A 17,699-nucleotide genomic window follows, 5' to 3' on the forward strand; every position below is an offset into this window, starting at 1 on the left:
CTCAATGCTGTAATCACCAAACTTCTCACTGCCACTGTATCCCCACCACAATAGTTACCAGCAACAGTCACTGGGCATAACCCTTGGAGGCTTGAAGACTAGATATGATCACCTCCAGAAAGAACTGCCCAGTTCTATTCTTTGCACCAACACATCCAGATTCAAATAAGGTGGTACAGGTGATTGGCCAAGTCTTGATCACTCTCCCATGTTTCTGCCATGGGGCAGAAAGTGCATGACAAATGGATTTAGACTATTTGTCTGGAAAAAGTTTCAATTATAAAATATGCCTGGTTATGGCACTGAGTTGAGAAGGAACTAAAAATGTGGTAATTTTGTATAATGGGCTAGAAAAAAAGTGTTTTATAACCTATTTATAATTGTTAGTCAAAATTTACACCACCAAAATTGGTTTAAGAAACTATACTTCCTGTCTTTGACTACACTAAGATAATAAATATTTCCAAGATGAAGGAGGCCCTGGCACTTATAAAATGATAATAACAAGGAAAGCAATCCAACTTTTGGTTAGTTAATTAGCTCTTTCCATTTGCCAGAAAGTATCTTACATACCCAATATTTTTCTTCTGGACTCTACCGTTTCCTCTGATTTTATCTTTCCTGCCTCCTTGACCTACCTCCCTCCTTTCTGTCTTCACTGGCAGTTCGATTACTAATCCCCTTTAGCCTTGACCAACTAATTAGCCTCACTTCTTAGCAATGTAGTCTCTTCTAAGAATCCCCCCTGCTCCCATTTAAAGAACTTTCTTAAGGTAAAGAAATAGGAATGTATAATAAAATAATACATTTTGAAGAGCAGATGGACAATTCTATTTTTTAAAAATTGTTTTTAGATATCTTTCCTCTTCCAGAAGTTTTTCTCACAGTTTTAAGTACATAAGACACAGGATTGATAAAGCTATTGTAATAATCATAACCTATATGTCTTTCCATACAAACAACTGAAATCTACTTTTGCCAACCCCTATATATCATGAATAAATATATATAATATATACAAATGTACATGTATTTTATGTTAAACAAACTGTCTATGAGAGTGAAAAATTATAATTTTTATGCATATTATTGGAATCTTGGCTCATTGTGTTGAGTAGTTCGACAGATAGTATTATCTGTTCACAATTCTTCTTTCCTTTCCTGTCTTAGCCATGGTTTCACTGAAGGCAAAATATTTATCTCCATACCATTGACTTCAGACTTGTTTTAGCCAGCAGTTTGTGAGCAGACATAACAAATGCTGCTTTCGATAAATAAATAAATAAATAAATAAATAAATAAATAAATAAATCTCTGAATAGGTTTAGACTGTTTGGTTGCCCTCATGAGCTTTGGATTTCAGCCTGGGAAGATAAGCTCATCCATATAACTAGATTCCCTTAGCTTGAATTTCAGAATGAGAAATACATAGAACAGACTTCAACTTGACCTAAAGTCTGAAGCACAGTTGGCTCTCTCAACTTACAGACTTTAGACTGAGAAATAAATGTCTATTATTATAAAGTATGGAAGTTTTGGATTATTTCTTTTTCAGGGTTTTGAAGAAAATCCCAAACACAATGTAAGTATATTATGAATTGCTATTCAGTCAATAAAAAGAATGAGGCAGATTAGCTCCTGGTCTTACTCTCATTTCATCAATAGTCTCTAGGTACATATACTAGCCTTTACCTAGCAGCTCTTTGTACTTATCTCCCATTATTTCTTCATCTGTATGCTAATAATGATAATAATAATAATAGAAAATACATATATAGTACTTACTATGGGCTAGTCACTCTTATGAGTGATTACATAATACAGGCTAGAGCAAAAGTAAGTTTATAATTGTTTGTATGGAAAAGAATACAATGATTAATAAATAACAATACCAAAATAAACTATGTATGTTTCACACTCACAACTATAAACTTACTTTTGCTGCACCCTGTATATCAAATCATTATGTTCTAAACTTAAATTTATACTTTTTTATTTTAAAAAATAAAATAAGAAAAATAAAACTTTCTGGTGTTTCGCCTTCACTCCTTGATGACTTCAGCAACTAATTCTCTAACTCTCTCCACTGCTATTTAATTATCACTTTGGAAACACTAATGCCCATATAACTGGTTTATCTTACAAATAAATTGGGTTCTCAGTTCCTGACCTGTTTAGCTTCAGCAATATTTTACTTTATCCCATCTTAAACACCCACTCAGATATGGTCATATCTTAGACTTTGCCATTATAAATAATTATATGTCTGGTGCACAAAATTCATGCACTGGGGGAGGGGGCTCTCAGCTTGGCCTGTGGCCTCTCACAGTCCAGAAGCCCTGAGATTGATCACCCCAAAGAGGTAAGCCCCACCCACCTGCAACAGCACCACCGAGGGGTAGCCTGGGCCTCCCTTCTGGGACGATTGATCAAACCCTGATTGATTGCCCTGCCAGCCAGTAGCCTGGGCCTCCCTCTGCAGGGTGATCATGGGGCAATGGTCGGGCCCCGCCTTGGCTGGCCTGGCACCAGTGGATGTCATAGCATGGTCATTTGGAAGGTCGTCCACATGGTCGTTTTGCTGTTCAGTTGTTCAGTTGATTTGCATATTACGCTTTTGTTATTATAGATTAACCCCAAATAAAACTCAATTTTAAACTTTTCACTTCTTATCCGCTTCTGTATTTTCCACCTTAACTTAGTTCTTCAACTGCAATTCTCTGACATCACTGAGATCTATTGTCCCTTGAAATTGATTTTCATTATCCATCACCTAATTTATGCCCTTATTTCCCACCTTTACTAGAATACATTTTATGATCCAGAACTGTAAACCACCTTCTTGTAAACACCCTTAATTCTTTTGTTCACTTTAGCTCTACCAGGATTTTATTTATTCATAATTGTACTTGATTACCAGATAATTATTGCAGAATATCACCAACCATGCTGACATGACTAATATTAAACTTGTAAATGAGATGCCTAAATGGGCTCTCAATATTAGCAGAATTGAGGCTTACCAGAACATTTTTCTAGTACTTCACTGTCTCAAACTCTAGCATGTTTCACCTAATTTCCTTCTACAATTCTCAAAAACAATTCTGCTCCCCACCACTCTCAGCTGAAGTCTTTTCAAGTATATGCCATCTTCCCACCATCAAATCAACCAGCCCATCTGCATACTCTGACTTCCTTTTTGTTACAGGGAAAGAAGTGGCTCATCTCCTTCATAAAAATATTCCCTTAATAGATATGCATTCCATTTCAAGGACTCTGTTCCTGCAATTGATTACTTGCTTTCTTGAATCCTGAATATTTCATTATATAAAAATTATTTCTATCAGAAAAGGATGCTTAATGTCACCAGTATTCACAAAAATTAGAAAAAATTCTCCCTTGACTTATCCTCCTCAAGTTACATACCATTTTTTTAATCTATCTTCTTTTTAAAAATTATACTTGAGAAATGTCTATTACCACAGCTTCCAATTACTCACTTGCAACCTATCCTAATATATAAAAAGCCAGGGGCTGTCACAACCAAAATAACCAGTTGGACGACTGAACACAGGCTGCATGGAGCAACAAGGCTGGCAGAGGGGTTAGTGAGGGATGACCAAACAACTTAACAGCAGGCTGCATGGGGCAACCAGGCCAGCAAGGGGGGTGGAGGGGGTTGAGCAGCTGGGGTGACCAGGCTGGTGCGGGGGGGGGGGGGGGCAGTTGGGGCGACCAGGCTGGCAGGGGAGGCAGTTATGGGTGACCAGGCTGGCAGGGGTGGGGCATGTTATGGGTGACCAGGCCGGCAGGGGGGCAGTTATGGGCAACCAGGCTAGCAGAGGGGGGCAGTTAGGGGCGATCAGGCAAGCAGTCAGAGGCAGTTAGAGATGATCAGGCTGGCAGGGGGCAGTTAGGGGCGAGCAGGCAGGCAGTCAGGCAAAGGCAGTTAGGGGTGATCAGGCTGGTGGGGGTGGGGGGGCAGTAGGGGCGACCAGGTGTGTGAGAGGGACAGTTAGGGGAGACCAGGCCAAAGGGGGATGTCCAATTGCCAGTTTAGGCCAAATCCCCAGGATCAGCATCCTCTGGCATCCTGTGTCCATTCCTTCCACACCCGGCCCGGCAACTATCGCCTCCTGTCCCAATCCTTCCGGGGGCCTTCGGACACCAGGCTGGGATGGGGAACCGGGGATGGGTGGCAGCAGACACAGCCCCTTTCCCAGGAAGGCCAAGGGCCAGCTTCCTCCGAGGGCCCACGGCCAACCTCCTGTGGTCCTTCCCTAGCCGGCCAACCTCCCATGGTTCCCATCCCCATATCTCCCCCCAGCCAGCAGGCCTCGATTGGCCCTGATTGCCGGCCAGGCCTAGGGACTCCACCTGTGCATGAATTCATGCATCAAGCCTCTAGTTGTATCATAAAATGACAATAATTGTCATTTTCCCCCTAACACTTCACTTAACTGGCTTTACCATAGTTTGCAATAATCTATATCTTATCAAATCTAATAATTAATTATCTATTCTCATTAATGACTTCTTAAATGCATTTGAGTGACCACTCCCATTTTCCAGAAATACTTTTTCCTAGGATCCAGACATATCAAACTTACCTTCATTCTTCCTGTAAATAGCCATTTCTTGATTTCCTTTGCTGTCTCTTCTCCCAGACCTCTAAATGCTGGAGTGAGCAATCGTATTGGGACTCTTTTCATAGTTGTCTTTTCTATATTTTCTCATTAGGTGATTTTACCCAGCCTTTGAATATCATCTACATTTTGTTGGGACATATCTATCTTAAGACAATGCCTTAAGCTCAAGAATTATGTATTTAACTGCCTATGAAATATCTCCACTTGGGTAGATATTACAAAATATGGCCAAAAACAAGTTATTGATTTTGCACCCCTCTCCCACCATATCTATATGCCCCCACTTTCATAGAGCCTTCCACATATAAATAATTATTCTACCCATTTTCAGAGTCCATCCTTGGTTCTTCCTTTCCCTTTACATATTGTGTCTAGTTTTTCAGTGTGTCTCAACAGCTCTACTTAACATATTCTCCATACCTGACCACCTACTCCTGGTATTAGAGCCACTATGAAGATCCCCTCCACCCTTTATTATCAGTGACCTACGCTGTCTTTTATGAAGTAACACAAAATTTCAGATGAAATAATTCAGTCACTATCAGTATTAAACTGCTTATTATTACTTGAGTTTGGAATAATGAGAAACCATAATATTACCACCATTTTAAGAGAGGTTGAAACTACTCTATGGTCTGCTGAAAAACCTCTCTTCTGTATAGTGGTATTGTATCTCACTTTGACTTCTCTCTGGAAAACAGTACATGCAATATCATCACTAAAATGATCAAATTTCTTAAAGTACAGCATAGGAAGTACAATAAATAATGCAATAACTATGTATTGTGTTAGTGGTACTAGACTTATGGGAGTGATCACTTCATAACTCATTTAAATGTCTAATCACTATTTTGTACACTTAAAACATATAATATTGTGTGTCAACTGTAATTGGGAAAATAAATTTTTTAAAAATAATAATAAAATATTAAAAATGATCAAATTTCTGATGTGTAATAATTCAGCTTAGTAATCCCCCATGCCTCATATTAGATCTGAAAGATGAGAGGTTCAAGTTTGATGATTTAAAAGTATCTTTTCAGTTTCAAAGTGACGAGATTCCAAGTCAGTCAATAGGAACCAGAACTATTTATTCAAAAATGAACATCTTGCCAAATCCAAATAAGAAAGAGTCACAGAAAAGATTATCCCACAGGAATGTGACCATACTAGTTATCAGGAATGCAACCCATCTATTCGAGGCATTTTCAAGTTAGATCTTAACTTTTCTGGGTGGCCTGGGAGTCAGGCTGGAAGTTTCCTGAGATGCAGTTTTCTGGAAAGCCTTTGCAGAGCTCCCTTGACCTCCTGGTTCCTCAGGCTGTAGATCAGTGGGTTTAGCATAGGCGTAACTACTGTGTAAAAGATGGCAACTTGGCGATCCTGATCCAAGTCATAGCTGGAGGAAGGCCGAAGGTACATGCGGATCACAGAGCCATACAGGAGCAGCACAACCAGGATATGGGAGCCACAAGTGGACAGAGCTTTGCGCAAGGCAGCAACTGAGTGCATACGGGCTATGACAATACCAATGCGGGCATAGGAACCCATAATGAAGAAGAAGGGACTGATCACCACAGCTACCCCTTCAGTAAATATTAGCATTTCACTCACTACTGGTCGGGTGCAGGAGAGCTTCAGTAAGGGTGTGATGTCACAGAAGAAGTGGGTGACCTGGTTGCCACAGAAGGTTAAACGGGTGACCAACACACTATACAGAAGGCTGTTGAGGGTGACAACCACCCATGAGATCAAGGTTATATATAGAAAGAAGCGACGGCTGATGATGGCAGAGTACCTTAAGGGGTCACAGATGGCAACATAGCGGTCATAGGCCATGGCAGCCAACAGGTGGCCTTCCATGCTGCCCACAGCCATAAAAAAGAACAGCTGGAGCATGCAGTGATTAAAAGAGATGGTCTTATTCACAGACAGGGTGTGGACCAGCATCTGGGGAACAGTGATGGTTGTGAGAAATATGTCAATAAAGGAAAGCTGGCAGAGCAGGAAATACATGGTGGTCTGAAGTTTGGGGTCTGAGAGGGCAACAATTACTAACAGGGCATTGCCCATAACTGCCACCAGGTACATAGCAAGGACAATCCCAAAAATAACTGGCTGCATCTCTGGACAGCTGGACAGGCCCAATAAGACAAAGTCAGTTACCTCTGTCCTGTTTCTAGTGGCCATAGACTCAATTCCACATTCCCTGTGAAAAGTAAGTGTTAAGATCAAATAATGGTGAAATTTACTCTGGGATAATTATTAGGAAAAATCTTTTCTTGCATGAATGACGCTAGTTTCCAAAAGGTTTTTTTTCCCTTTAATTTATTTCCCTTACCATGATCTTTCTATCCAACTACTCACTCTTATACTCTTTAGTTTATTCCAGGTTCTTTATTGATCACTGAGAATCAATTTGATACATATGAAGGACAACAAGATAAATTACTCATGGTCTCTGATTTTAAGAAATTCATTGTATAACAAGAAAGACATCACACTATTCACAGAATTTCCTTGATGCTTGTTATGAGCTAAAGAGCATGCTAAATATCACACATTTGGTTCTCACAACAATACCATATGATAGAAACTATACTACTTTCAGACCCATATTACAGATGAGAAAAGTAAATCCAATAGACTACTGTATTAGAGATCTGAGAGGCAAAAACTGGACTTGACCCTGTATAGCTTTGTTGGACTTAAGCACCACACTTGGCTAGCTGTCAGAGTGGAAGAAGAAAGGGAAAGATATCAAGACTCCAGTCAGATGGGGCACTTGAGTAATTATCTGGTCATAATTTTGTATGCTCTTTTGGGAGGGGAGTTTTTATTCCATTAAGTCAACTAAATTTACCTGAAATGAGAGTAGAAGTGATTAATATAATCATTGATTTTATTAATGATTAATTTTCAATTAATAATAAAATCTTACAGGGATAGAATTATCATGTCTTTTCAGCTCAGGTTTTCCCTATAGGCAGATCTAAATGGTACACCAAAGAGATAACTTTCTGAGGATGCGATATGGATAAGGGTATTTTGATGAAATATTTTTCTTTATGAATGTGAGAAAATAATTTTAAAATAGGAGAGTATAAGAGAACATACAATAAAAAGCAGGATTCTCTAACTTTGCCCACCTCCATGTTTAGTTTTAACTCTTCTGGTGTTTCATAATGTTAATGCCTTTATTTTTTTAATAAATATTTATTGTTCAGATTATTACAGTTATTCCTCTTTTTTCCCCCATAGCTCCCCTCAACCGGTTCCCACTTCACCCCACCCGCTGTCCTCATCCATAGGTGTACAATTTTTGTCCAGTCTCTTCCTGCACCCCCCACACTCCTTTCTCCCAGAGAATTGTCAGTCCATTCCCTTTCTATGCCCAATGCTATTATACTCACCAGTTTATTCAGTTCATCAGATTCTTTATTTACTTGATTTTTAGATTCACTTATTGATATGTATTTGTTGTTCATAATTTTTATCTTTACCCTTTCTTAAAGAATACCTTTCAGCATTTCATATAATTCTGGTTTGGTGGTGATGAACTCCTTTAGCTTTTGCTTATCTGTGAAGCTCTTTATCTGACCTTCAATTCTAAATGATAGCTTTTCTGGGTAGAGTAACCTTGGTTGTAGGTTCTTGCTGTTCATCACTTTGAATATTTATTGCCACTCCCTTCTGGCATGCATAGCTTGTTGAGAAATCAGCTGACAATTGTATGGGTGCTTCCTTGTAGGTAATTAACTGTTTTTCTCTTGCTGCTTTCAAGATTCTCTCTTTGTCTTTTGCCCTTGGCATTTTAATTATGATGTGTCTTGGTGTGGTCCTCTTTGGATTCCTTTTGTTCGGGGTTCTCTGTGCTTCCTGGATTTGTAAGTCTATTTCTTTCACCAGGTGGGAGAATTTTTTGTCACTATTTCTTTAAATAGGTTTTCAGTATCTTGCTCTCTCTCTTATTCTGGCATCCTCATAATTCGGATGTTGGTACGCTTGAAGTTGTCCCAGAGGCTCCTTAAACTATCTTCATATTTTTGGATTCTTTTTCTTTTTGCTTTTCCGGTTGGGTGTTTTTCGTTTCTTTGTATTTCAAATCTCTTACTTGATTCTTGCAATCCTCTAGTCTGCTGTTGGATCTCTGTATATTATTCTTTATTTAAATTAAGTATATGCTTAATTTCTAATTGGTTCTTTTTCATATCATTGAGGATCTCACTAAATTTATCAGTGGTTTCTAGAAAATTCTTGAGTAACCTTATAACCGTGGTTTTGACTCTATATCCTGTAGTTTGCTTTCCTCCATTTCTGTCATTTGTGACATGTTTGTCTCTGCATTTTGTTTGCTTCCCTATGTTGACAGAGTAGCTTTGTGTGCTAGGTGTCCTATAGGGCTCAGTGGCTCAGCCTCCCCAGTTACCTGAGGTGGACTCCCTTGGTGCATCCCTTTGTGGGCTGTGTGCACAGTTTTGTTGTAGTTAAGCCTTGATTGTTGTTGGTATCACTGGGAGGAATTGACCTCCAGGCCAATTTGCTATGAGAATCAGCTATGTCTACGATAGGAGAACTTCTGGGCTGGAGATACCCTTATGGTGCAAGCCGTGCTTCAATGGGGTTTTGGTGCTCACTGAGTCTGCCCCCTGAGCGTGTCCCTTATGGATTTGAGGAGTTGTAATTTGGATGGTCCCACTCTGACCACTGGGTACACTGACTCCTGGATCTCTAAGGAGGTACTAATTTAGCCTCTGCCTGAGGCCACCTAGCAGTAGCTACGGAGAAATCTGCAGATTCCTCTTCTTTGTTTGGGGTTTGGAGGTGCCCAAATGAGACCCAGTATGAAGCAATGCGAGCTGCTGTGGGGCCTTGGGCCTTCTTTTGGATGTTCTGGGTCTCTCTGACCCAGCTGCAATTTGTTAGGTAAGTTTAGATTTCAAAGGGCCAAGCCATTCATATGCAAAAGCCTCTGTACACATCTTGGGTGGGGCAGGGTCTCAGGGAATCCACAGGGCAGAGAAAACAGCAATAGCTGATCCTCAGCCCTGCCCTAAGAAGTCCCTGGATCTCAGTGTCACAGTAATCACTGCAAGCACCTTTGAGAGAAAGCTGCCCTCGAGTTCCATCCAATGCCAGACAGCCCAGTTTGTCCCAGTATGAATCTGGGTCTCCAGAGTCTCTCCTAGAACTGGAGTTCAGAGCAGTCAAGAGATTGTGTCTCCCTCCCAATTGAGAAAGACAACCACGTACTCAGTTGCCAGCCCTATCCGCATATGTGCCTCCATACCTCTGCACTTTACTTCCGCAGTTCCTCTGAGTCTCAGTGTGCTTTTCTCTTTCCTTCTAGTTGTAGATTTTCACTCAGCCAGCCTTCCTGTGGTTCTGGATAATGTCTATTTTGTCTTTTAGTTGTATTTTTGAAGTGATTGTGTGAGGCAGCAATTTCAGATGTTTATCTATGCCGCCATCTTGGTTTCTCTCTCAGTGTTAATGCCTTTAAATAATATACTATTTGTTTATAGTCTATGTAACAATTTTATCAATTTAGGATTATCTTTTGACTTTATTATGAAAGATGAAGTTTTATCTTGTTTACATAGTCCCCACTCTTTTCTCTACCCTTTCCCCCATTTTTTAATGATTATTTTAGTTCTACAATTAAGTTACTTTTTTGCTTTTAAGTAACATACTTAAATCTGTATTTCTTATTCCATAAACTTAAGGCTATACCTATCATCTTCACCCCTGCAACCTCCCTAACTTTGGAAAGCTATTCTATATTTGTTTATAGTCAAGATTGAAAACATATAAATTAGGAATTATAACTATAGGTAACTCTTCCAGGTAAAAGAGAATCAACAGACAACATTTACATTAGTATAACTATGTAAGTATGTTTTACTGCAGAGCCAAATGGTGTGCTATCGTTGCATTTATTCTTTGATGAGACAGTGTTCCACCCAACTAAAGGAGAATACTCCTAACATTGAGATAAAGAATCAAAACCATTTAAGGATATCTCTCTTAGTGCTTTCTTTACTCTAAAGATCACACATAAAGCAGAAACTTAAAATGTAAAACTTACCTTTTGTCTTTATTTCTCCCTGTATTCTTCTGTGTCCATAGATATAGCTCAACTATATGCTGTTGTGGTCCTATTACTCATTCAAGGCAGTGGCCACATTGGGATGTCTATATTGAGGTATAGATGAAGGTGAAAGGGAAGAAGGGATAAGAAGAAAGGAAGAGGGAATAAGTCTCTTCCTAGGGAAAGGGAGAGAAAATGGCTTCCAAGGGACAAAAAGAAACAAGTATAGATTTATCCACTATGAGGATAAGAATGTAATAACATAGAATTCATTTTTCCCAAGTACAGCAAAACTGTGTTTTTAACCAATTATATGTAATAAAAGTAATAAGTAATTGTAGTGTTCTTACTGAATGACTTCATCAATACTCATCTCTTTATCTTTCCTATTTTCCAGTATCTCAACATGCTCCCATCAGAGCCTGAGCTCTGTAGATCCAGTTCAGACAGCTTTGAGGGATCAAAGATGCTGATGCCAGAGAGAAGAGTAATTTGTTAGAATAAATATGAAGATATGCACATGTACAGATTTGAACACCTTAAGATAGTAACCTAAACTGAAATCTGGCAAACAAAAACAAAAGGAAGAATACCTGAAGTGAGAATAAAAAGCATGTCAGGTCTTCCAATTTCCACCTGGTGCTTCAGGGACATCTAGAGTAATAGATAAGGGAAGGAGCTAGAGTTTCAAGGCCTAAACCTGCTTACTGGTATTCCAGTCTTTCTTCTTTGGTGAAAGCACAAAGGGACATACGAGTCTTCACTGTTTTATCAGTATCTAAATCTTAGGAATGTGCACTAGTTAATGTCTTTTTTGGTCTAAATTCTATTTCTAGTCTATAACCTGTATTGATGAACCACAAATACTGAGTCTGAGATATATAAATTAGAACTTCCTTTTTCTCTTGTCTCAATAATATATTTTTCAAATTCTCACAAAATAAATTGGATCCACTGTCACACAATTCTTGTACCCAGAAACTATGAAATGTCTCTCCATACCCTATCTAATTGCATGATTATATTCTCCATCCACACCATTTTTTCACTCAAAAAACGACCCCTTCATGTTATTATTGACAATTACTCCAGCCCATTGCTTACCTTAATTTTAATACTTTTACCACATTCTATTCATTGGTCTTCTTGGTACAACTATCAGGCGATTTTCTACAAGAGGATTATAATGTCTTATTTTCAATTCTCTCTTTATTTACTATTAGGGCAGATTATAACCTTATCCTCACCTTTTCTCTGTATCCAACATCATACACTTAAGTTAGAAGTCTGAGCTCCTAGCTACATTCTCACAAAATTAGAGATTGCCTTTGTGTAATTTTCCATAAAAGCCTTCTATAGTACAACTCATCCCATTGAAGCAGCCTTGCTTACATGTATGTACTCTGAGACTCTAGCAACCTCAGAAGCCTCCAATTGAATTTGGATGAAATATTGATTAGAATGGGCTGAGCCTTTTATCTTTCTTTATAAGCATGGACTCTAGCTCAGGAGTCTGCTCCTCCTTCCTTGTACCTAGATCTCCCTGAGGCAAAAAAAAAAAAAAAAAAAAGCTTCTGAAAACAATTATGTCTATAGGGAAGGCCTACCCTGTGGGGATCACCATAGCTTGCACAATGTCAACAGGTGGGCAAGAAAAAAACCCCAAGGAGGAATTGATTCTCATTTTATCACCTCAAGAAACCATCTTTTCTAACCTATCCTTTTTATAATTCTGAGTGTTTGCTTTTTTAATTCAACTGCATTGGTTGCAAGGCATGAGGCTTTATGAGATAGCAATAGTACAACTCTGACCACTCTCCAATTACTTCCTCATTTCCCACCCTCATCTAATTGTATTTCATCCAGCCATTTTGCTTATCTTTTTTTAGGAACTATCATCCTCAGAATACTTTATTTAAACAAGTCTTTGAGTATAAAAGAAAGAGCAGGATGTAGACCAGCACATCAAAAACTCTGAGACTATGCAAACTGGAGGAATTTTTGGTCTCATTTTAAAATATAGTAATAATGACATATTGCTTATTGATATAGATTATATATTATGGAAATGGTTACAAACTGAACACATACCGGTATTTTCCACCATTAACCTGCACAGAAGAAACTCAGTCCCATGTTAATTACTAATTGATAAATAGGATCAAAATTCATTGGAAACACAAAGAGATTCTAATCAAACAAAATGTAATCAATTTCCTCAAAAAGTGTAATACATTTATTTTTGTTTGCAGAGAAGCTATTTGATCCTACTTACTTTGAGGAAAAAGTAAGAGGACTGAAAATGGTTGGATGAGATTCATTTCTACCAGTCTCACCCTAAGCAGACAGTCCTGAATTTTAGACTGTTTTTTACTCCCTCTACCTGAGTCATTCCCCCTGTCTATACATGTACAGTCCATGTTTATTAAGTCTTCCAATCCAAATACTTAATACTAGGATTGTTACAAGTGTCCACAAATGATCTACAGATTCAATGCAATCTCTATCAAAATCCCAATCAATTAATTTATAGAAATGGAAAAGGGAATCCTAATATTCACATAGAATTGTAAGGGGCTGGGTAGAGATAAGCAATGGGAGGAACGGGAGACATCTATAATAGTGTCAACAATAAAAAACTGATTGACACCCGGCCGGCAAGGCTCAGTGGTTAAGGGTCAACCTATGAACCAGGAGGTCATGGTTCAAGCGCTTGTCAGGGCCTATGCCTAGGTTGCAGGCTCGATCTCTAATAGGGGTGTGCAGGATGCAGCCAGTCAATAATTTCCTCTCATCATTGATGTTTCTCTCTCTCTCTCTCTCTCTCTCTCTCTCTCTCTCTCTCTCTCTCTCCCCCCCCCCCTTTCTCTCTGAAATAAAAATATATATTTAAAAAATCAATTGACAAAAATAAATGGATTTATCCCTGGACTCTCACTTATATCCCAGTGATCTGTAGGTCTATCCTCTCTCAAATACCACATTGTTTTTATTGTGGTAACACTGTAATAAGTTTTGAAATAGAGATGCATGAGTCTTCTAACATATTTTCTCCCCAATAGTGTTTTGTGTACTCATGGTTCCCCTGGTAATCACTATAATGTTGTCTGTATCTTGTTTGCTTGTCTTGTTTGTTCATTTATTGCTTTGTTTTATATCCCACATATGAGTATTTCACTTTTTCTTATGTCAGAGTAGTATTCCATTGTATATATGTATCACATCTTTTTTTATCCAATCATCTATCAAAAGACATGTTAGTTGTTTCCATGTCTTGGCACAGTGAATAATGCTGCAATGAACACAAGGTGCATATATCTTTCTGAATAAATATTCTCAAATTTTCTGGATACCCAGTAGAAGGGTTTCTGGGACATATGGTAACTATTCTATATTTTTTAATATGTTTTATTGATTTTTTTACAGAGAGGAAGGGAGAGAGATAGAAACATCGATGAGAGAGAAACATCGATCAGCTGCCTCCTGCACATCCCCCACTAGGAATGTGCCCTTGACCGGAATCAAACCTGGGACCTTTCAGTCCACAGGCCGACACTCTATCCACTGAGCCAAATTGGTTTTGGCTGTTTTAATTTTTTTATTGATTAAGGCAATACATATGTGTCCTTATCCCCCAATTCCCCCTAAAACCCTATTTCTCATGCCCTCACCCCCATTGTCTGTGTCCATTGGTTAGGCTTATATGCATGCATACAAGTCCTTTAGTTGATCTTTAGTTTTGATTCTCACTTCCCAAATAGCTAGTAAAGTTGAATCTAAAAATCAAGTAAATAAAAAATCTGACAAACAGAATAAACTGGTAAATATAATAGAATCAGGGGCACAGAAAGGGTGTGGACTGACAATTCTCGGGGGAAGGGGGTGTGGGCGGTTAGAGAAGAGACTGAACAGAAATTGTACACCTAAAGATGAGAACAGTGGGAGGGGGGGGCATAAGGGCATGGGTGGGATGGGAACCAGGTGGAAGGGAGCTATGGGGTGGGGAGGAACAACTGTAATAATCTGAACAATAAAGATTTATTTTTAAAAAAAAAAAGAAATTGCAATGAATTGTAAAATATGATTAGAAATCAGTGATAGGAAATGGGCAATGTGCATTTTGGCAGGGCATGTTGGGACCTAGATGTATGAATTCTGTGTGCTTTCCTAAATTAAAAAGAGTAAAAGATATGAAGAGGAGGCTTCCCCTAGTTGTAATAGCAAGGAAGGAGCATTGGCTAACAAGGGAAGGGAGACCTGAGGCCAGGTTCAAAGATTACAACACTCTCTTTTGTAGGAGGATAACATCATGAAGTCATGCCTACTAAACTAGCAAATGTATCTAAACTTGTGAGGAGTGGAACAGAAGGTACCCAATGCTGGACTACACTGATTAGGTGTCCTTCAGAGAAATGGAGGCACTAAGAGGAGGTCTTATCAAAGCTTTACGTTCAAGAAAAAACTGGATCCTGGTGTCCTGTCTGGTATTCTGTCCTCAGTGCTACATGGGATGACATCTCTCAGGTAAGCCCCTAGAAAGGTTGGAAGAGCCAGGGACAGAAAAGTATTGTCTGTTTCCAACACCTACTCCAGGCTAAGCAGATGTTGCATTATACCCAGAGTCAAGGAGAGGCATGTAGGCCACCTGAAAAGGGAGAACATTTGTAAGTTCCTCTGGCTCCTTGGAGACAATCTTACACTAAGTTAATAGATGTTTGTTTTCTTACTCTCTCCCTCATCAAACATCAGAACTTAGTGAGACAGTCTCAGAGGATATTCCCATGAGAGAAGCAGGGCATATGAGTATCTACACCTATGAAGGATAAAAATCCAAGGAAGGGAACATTTGGAGATTTTTATCAAGTACCTTTCTGTATGCTGTTTCTTGGCAGAGTTTTGTCTTCTCTTTGACAAATCGTTTAATGGAGCATAAAGGAAGGGAGTGGAATAAATAGAACACATTACCCAAGAGCTCAATGTCCTTTCTAGGTAAGAAATCAACTTTGAGAATGCCTGTTGAGAAGAGGGAATATCTTATCTCAGAGAGACACTAAATAAGACAGCTAACTTACGTTCATGCTAAATGTTGATGTTTTTTGCATCTATACTTTCAAGTTCAATCTGCCTTTGCCCTAGTTTACTTGTGAGGCACAGTTCCCCGATCTCATGATATAAATTATCAGCCAAAAAGTAGGAAAATTTGGGAGAGTGTTTTTTCACACAAGTTCACTCTCTTTCTCTCATTTCCCCTCCCTCCATCTTTCTTTTCCCTGTAACTGTTTACATTCAATTCAATATTCTTTAAATAACTTTCTTATTTTCACTGTAGATTATGTGGAAAGAGGCATCTTGATTTAAAATGATAGTTATTCTTCAACCACAAGCTAGGTGAGACAGCTATCATGATTAGCTGGATATGGATTAGCCACAGATAATTCTTAATCTAAAGCTTACCTGAACCTGATTCAAAGCCTGCATCTGTGGGGCCTGTGATTTATCAGCCCAGAGTCAGGAGGCAGAAAAGAAAATCCAGCTCTCCAACCTAGTCTCTCTCTATCTCTTTCTTTCTTTCCCCCTGCTTCCTATCTTTTTCTTTAGATTTCTATCTCAAAGATTTTAAAAGAACAAGTTAAAACACACTTTCCACTCTGATTTTTCCATATTCAGGAAGAAAAACACTGGAGTAAATGCTCTATTAATAACAGCTCAGTATAAAAACAAGATGTAAAATACACATTCTAGATTAAAAGAATCATTTATTGACAGTGTTGTTTACCTTCAGGTGCATATAAGTCCATGGAAATGTGCAACCTGACAAGACTTCCTGAATTCATCCTCTATGGACTCTCCTCTCGCCCTGAGGACCAGAAGCCACTCTTTGCCCTCTTCCTTATCATGTACCTGGTCACCTTGATGGGAAATCTGCTCATCATCTTGGCTATCCGCTCTGATCCTCAACTCCAAAACCCTATGTATTTCCTCCTGAGCATCTTGTCCTTTGCTGACATTTGCTACGCAACAGTCATAGTCCCCAAGATGTTAGTGAACTTCTTATCAGACACAAAGACCATTTTCTATGCTGAATGTCTGGCACAGATGTATTTCTTCCTGGTCTTTGGAAACATGGATAGTTATCTTCTGGCGGTTAAGGCCATTGACCGCTATGTAGCCATTTGTAACCCTTTCCACTACATCACTGTTATGAACCACAAACGCTGTCTGTTACTAGTGGTCTTTTCCTTAGCTTTCTCCTGCCTCCACTCCCTCCTGCATGTACTCCTGGTGAATCAATTCACCTTTTGTGCATCAAATGTTATCCATCACTTCTTTTGTGATGTCAACCCTGTTCTGAAACTGGCCTGCTCTTCTACCTCGATCAATGAAGTTGTAGCCATGACAGAAGGGCTAGCCTCTGTGATGGCCCCATTTGCCTGCATCATCATTTCTTACCTAAGGATCCTCATTGCTGTCCTTCATATTCCCTCAGCTGCTGGAAAACGCAAAGCCTTCTCTACCTGCAGCTCCCATCTCACTGTGGTGACTCTGTTTTATGGAAGTATAAGCTATGTCTACTTCCAGCCATTATCAAATTATACTGTCAAGGACCGAATAGCAACGATCGTATACACTGTATTGACATCAATGTTGAACCCATTTATCTACAGTTTAAGAAACAAAGACATGAAACGGAGCTTAGAGAAACTGATAAACAGGATTAAGTCTACAACAATCAACAAAATTCATGGACCCTAATTGCAAGGTATGGTGTGTTTGTACATACAAAACACACACACACACACACACACACACACACTAACATGTACACATAAAAACACGCGACCAGCACCTGAGGCAAGTCTTTGGTGGAGAAACACTCTTTCATCTTTGTAGCTGCACCCCGTGCTTCTCCACCTTGTGGTCTCTGTCGTGTATGATAGCACAGTTCCACTCAGTCTTAG

The 17,699-nt window shown here is 39.1% G+C and overlaps 2 protein-coding genes across 2 annotated transcripts; one reads left to right on the top strand and one right to left on the bottom strand.

Moving 5' to 3' along the window:
- Nucleotides 1–5,894: 5,894 nt before the first annotated feature.
- LOC311630350 (olfactory receptor 1L1-like) lies at nucleotides 5,895–6,839 on the bottom strand (the record flags this gene model as incomplete). The annotated part of the gene is made up of 1 exon (XM_084899258.1): nucleotides 5,895–6,839. One exon carries the CDS (start codon nucleotides 6,837–6,839, stop codon nucleotides 5,895–5,897), a length of 945 nt encoding a protein of 314 aa, XP_084755384.1.
- A 9,697-nt stretch (nucleotides 6,840–16,536) lies between these two features.
- Nucleotides 16,537–17,493, top strand: LOC311630347 (olfactory receptor 1L3-like; the record flags this gene model as incomplete). Its single annotated transcript, XM_084899255.1, has 1 exon — nucleotides 16,537–17,493. The coding sequence occupies one exon, from the start codon at nucleotides 16,537–16,539 to the stop codon at nucleotides 17,491–17,493; it is 957 nt and encodes a 318-aa protein (XP_084755381.1).
- Nucleotides 17,494–17,699: the final 206 nt, after the last annotated feature.

This window comes from Pipistrellus hanaki, assembly GCF_964339955.1.
Source record: "Pipistrellus hanaki genome assembly, chromosome: 11".
In the NCBI taxonomy this organism is placed as follows: Eukaryota; Metazoa; Chordata; class Mammalia; order Chiroptera; family Vespertilionidae; genus Pipistrellus; species Pipistrellus hanaki.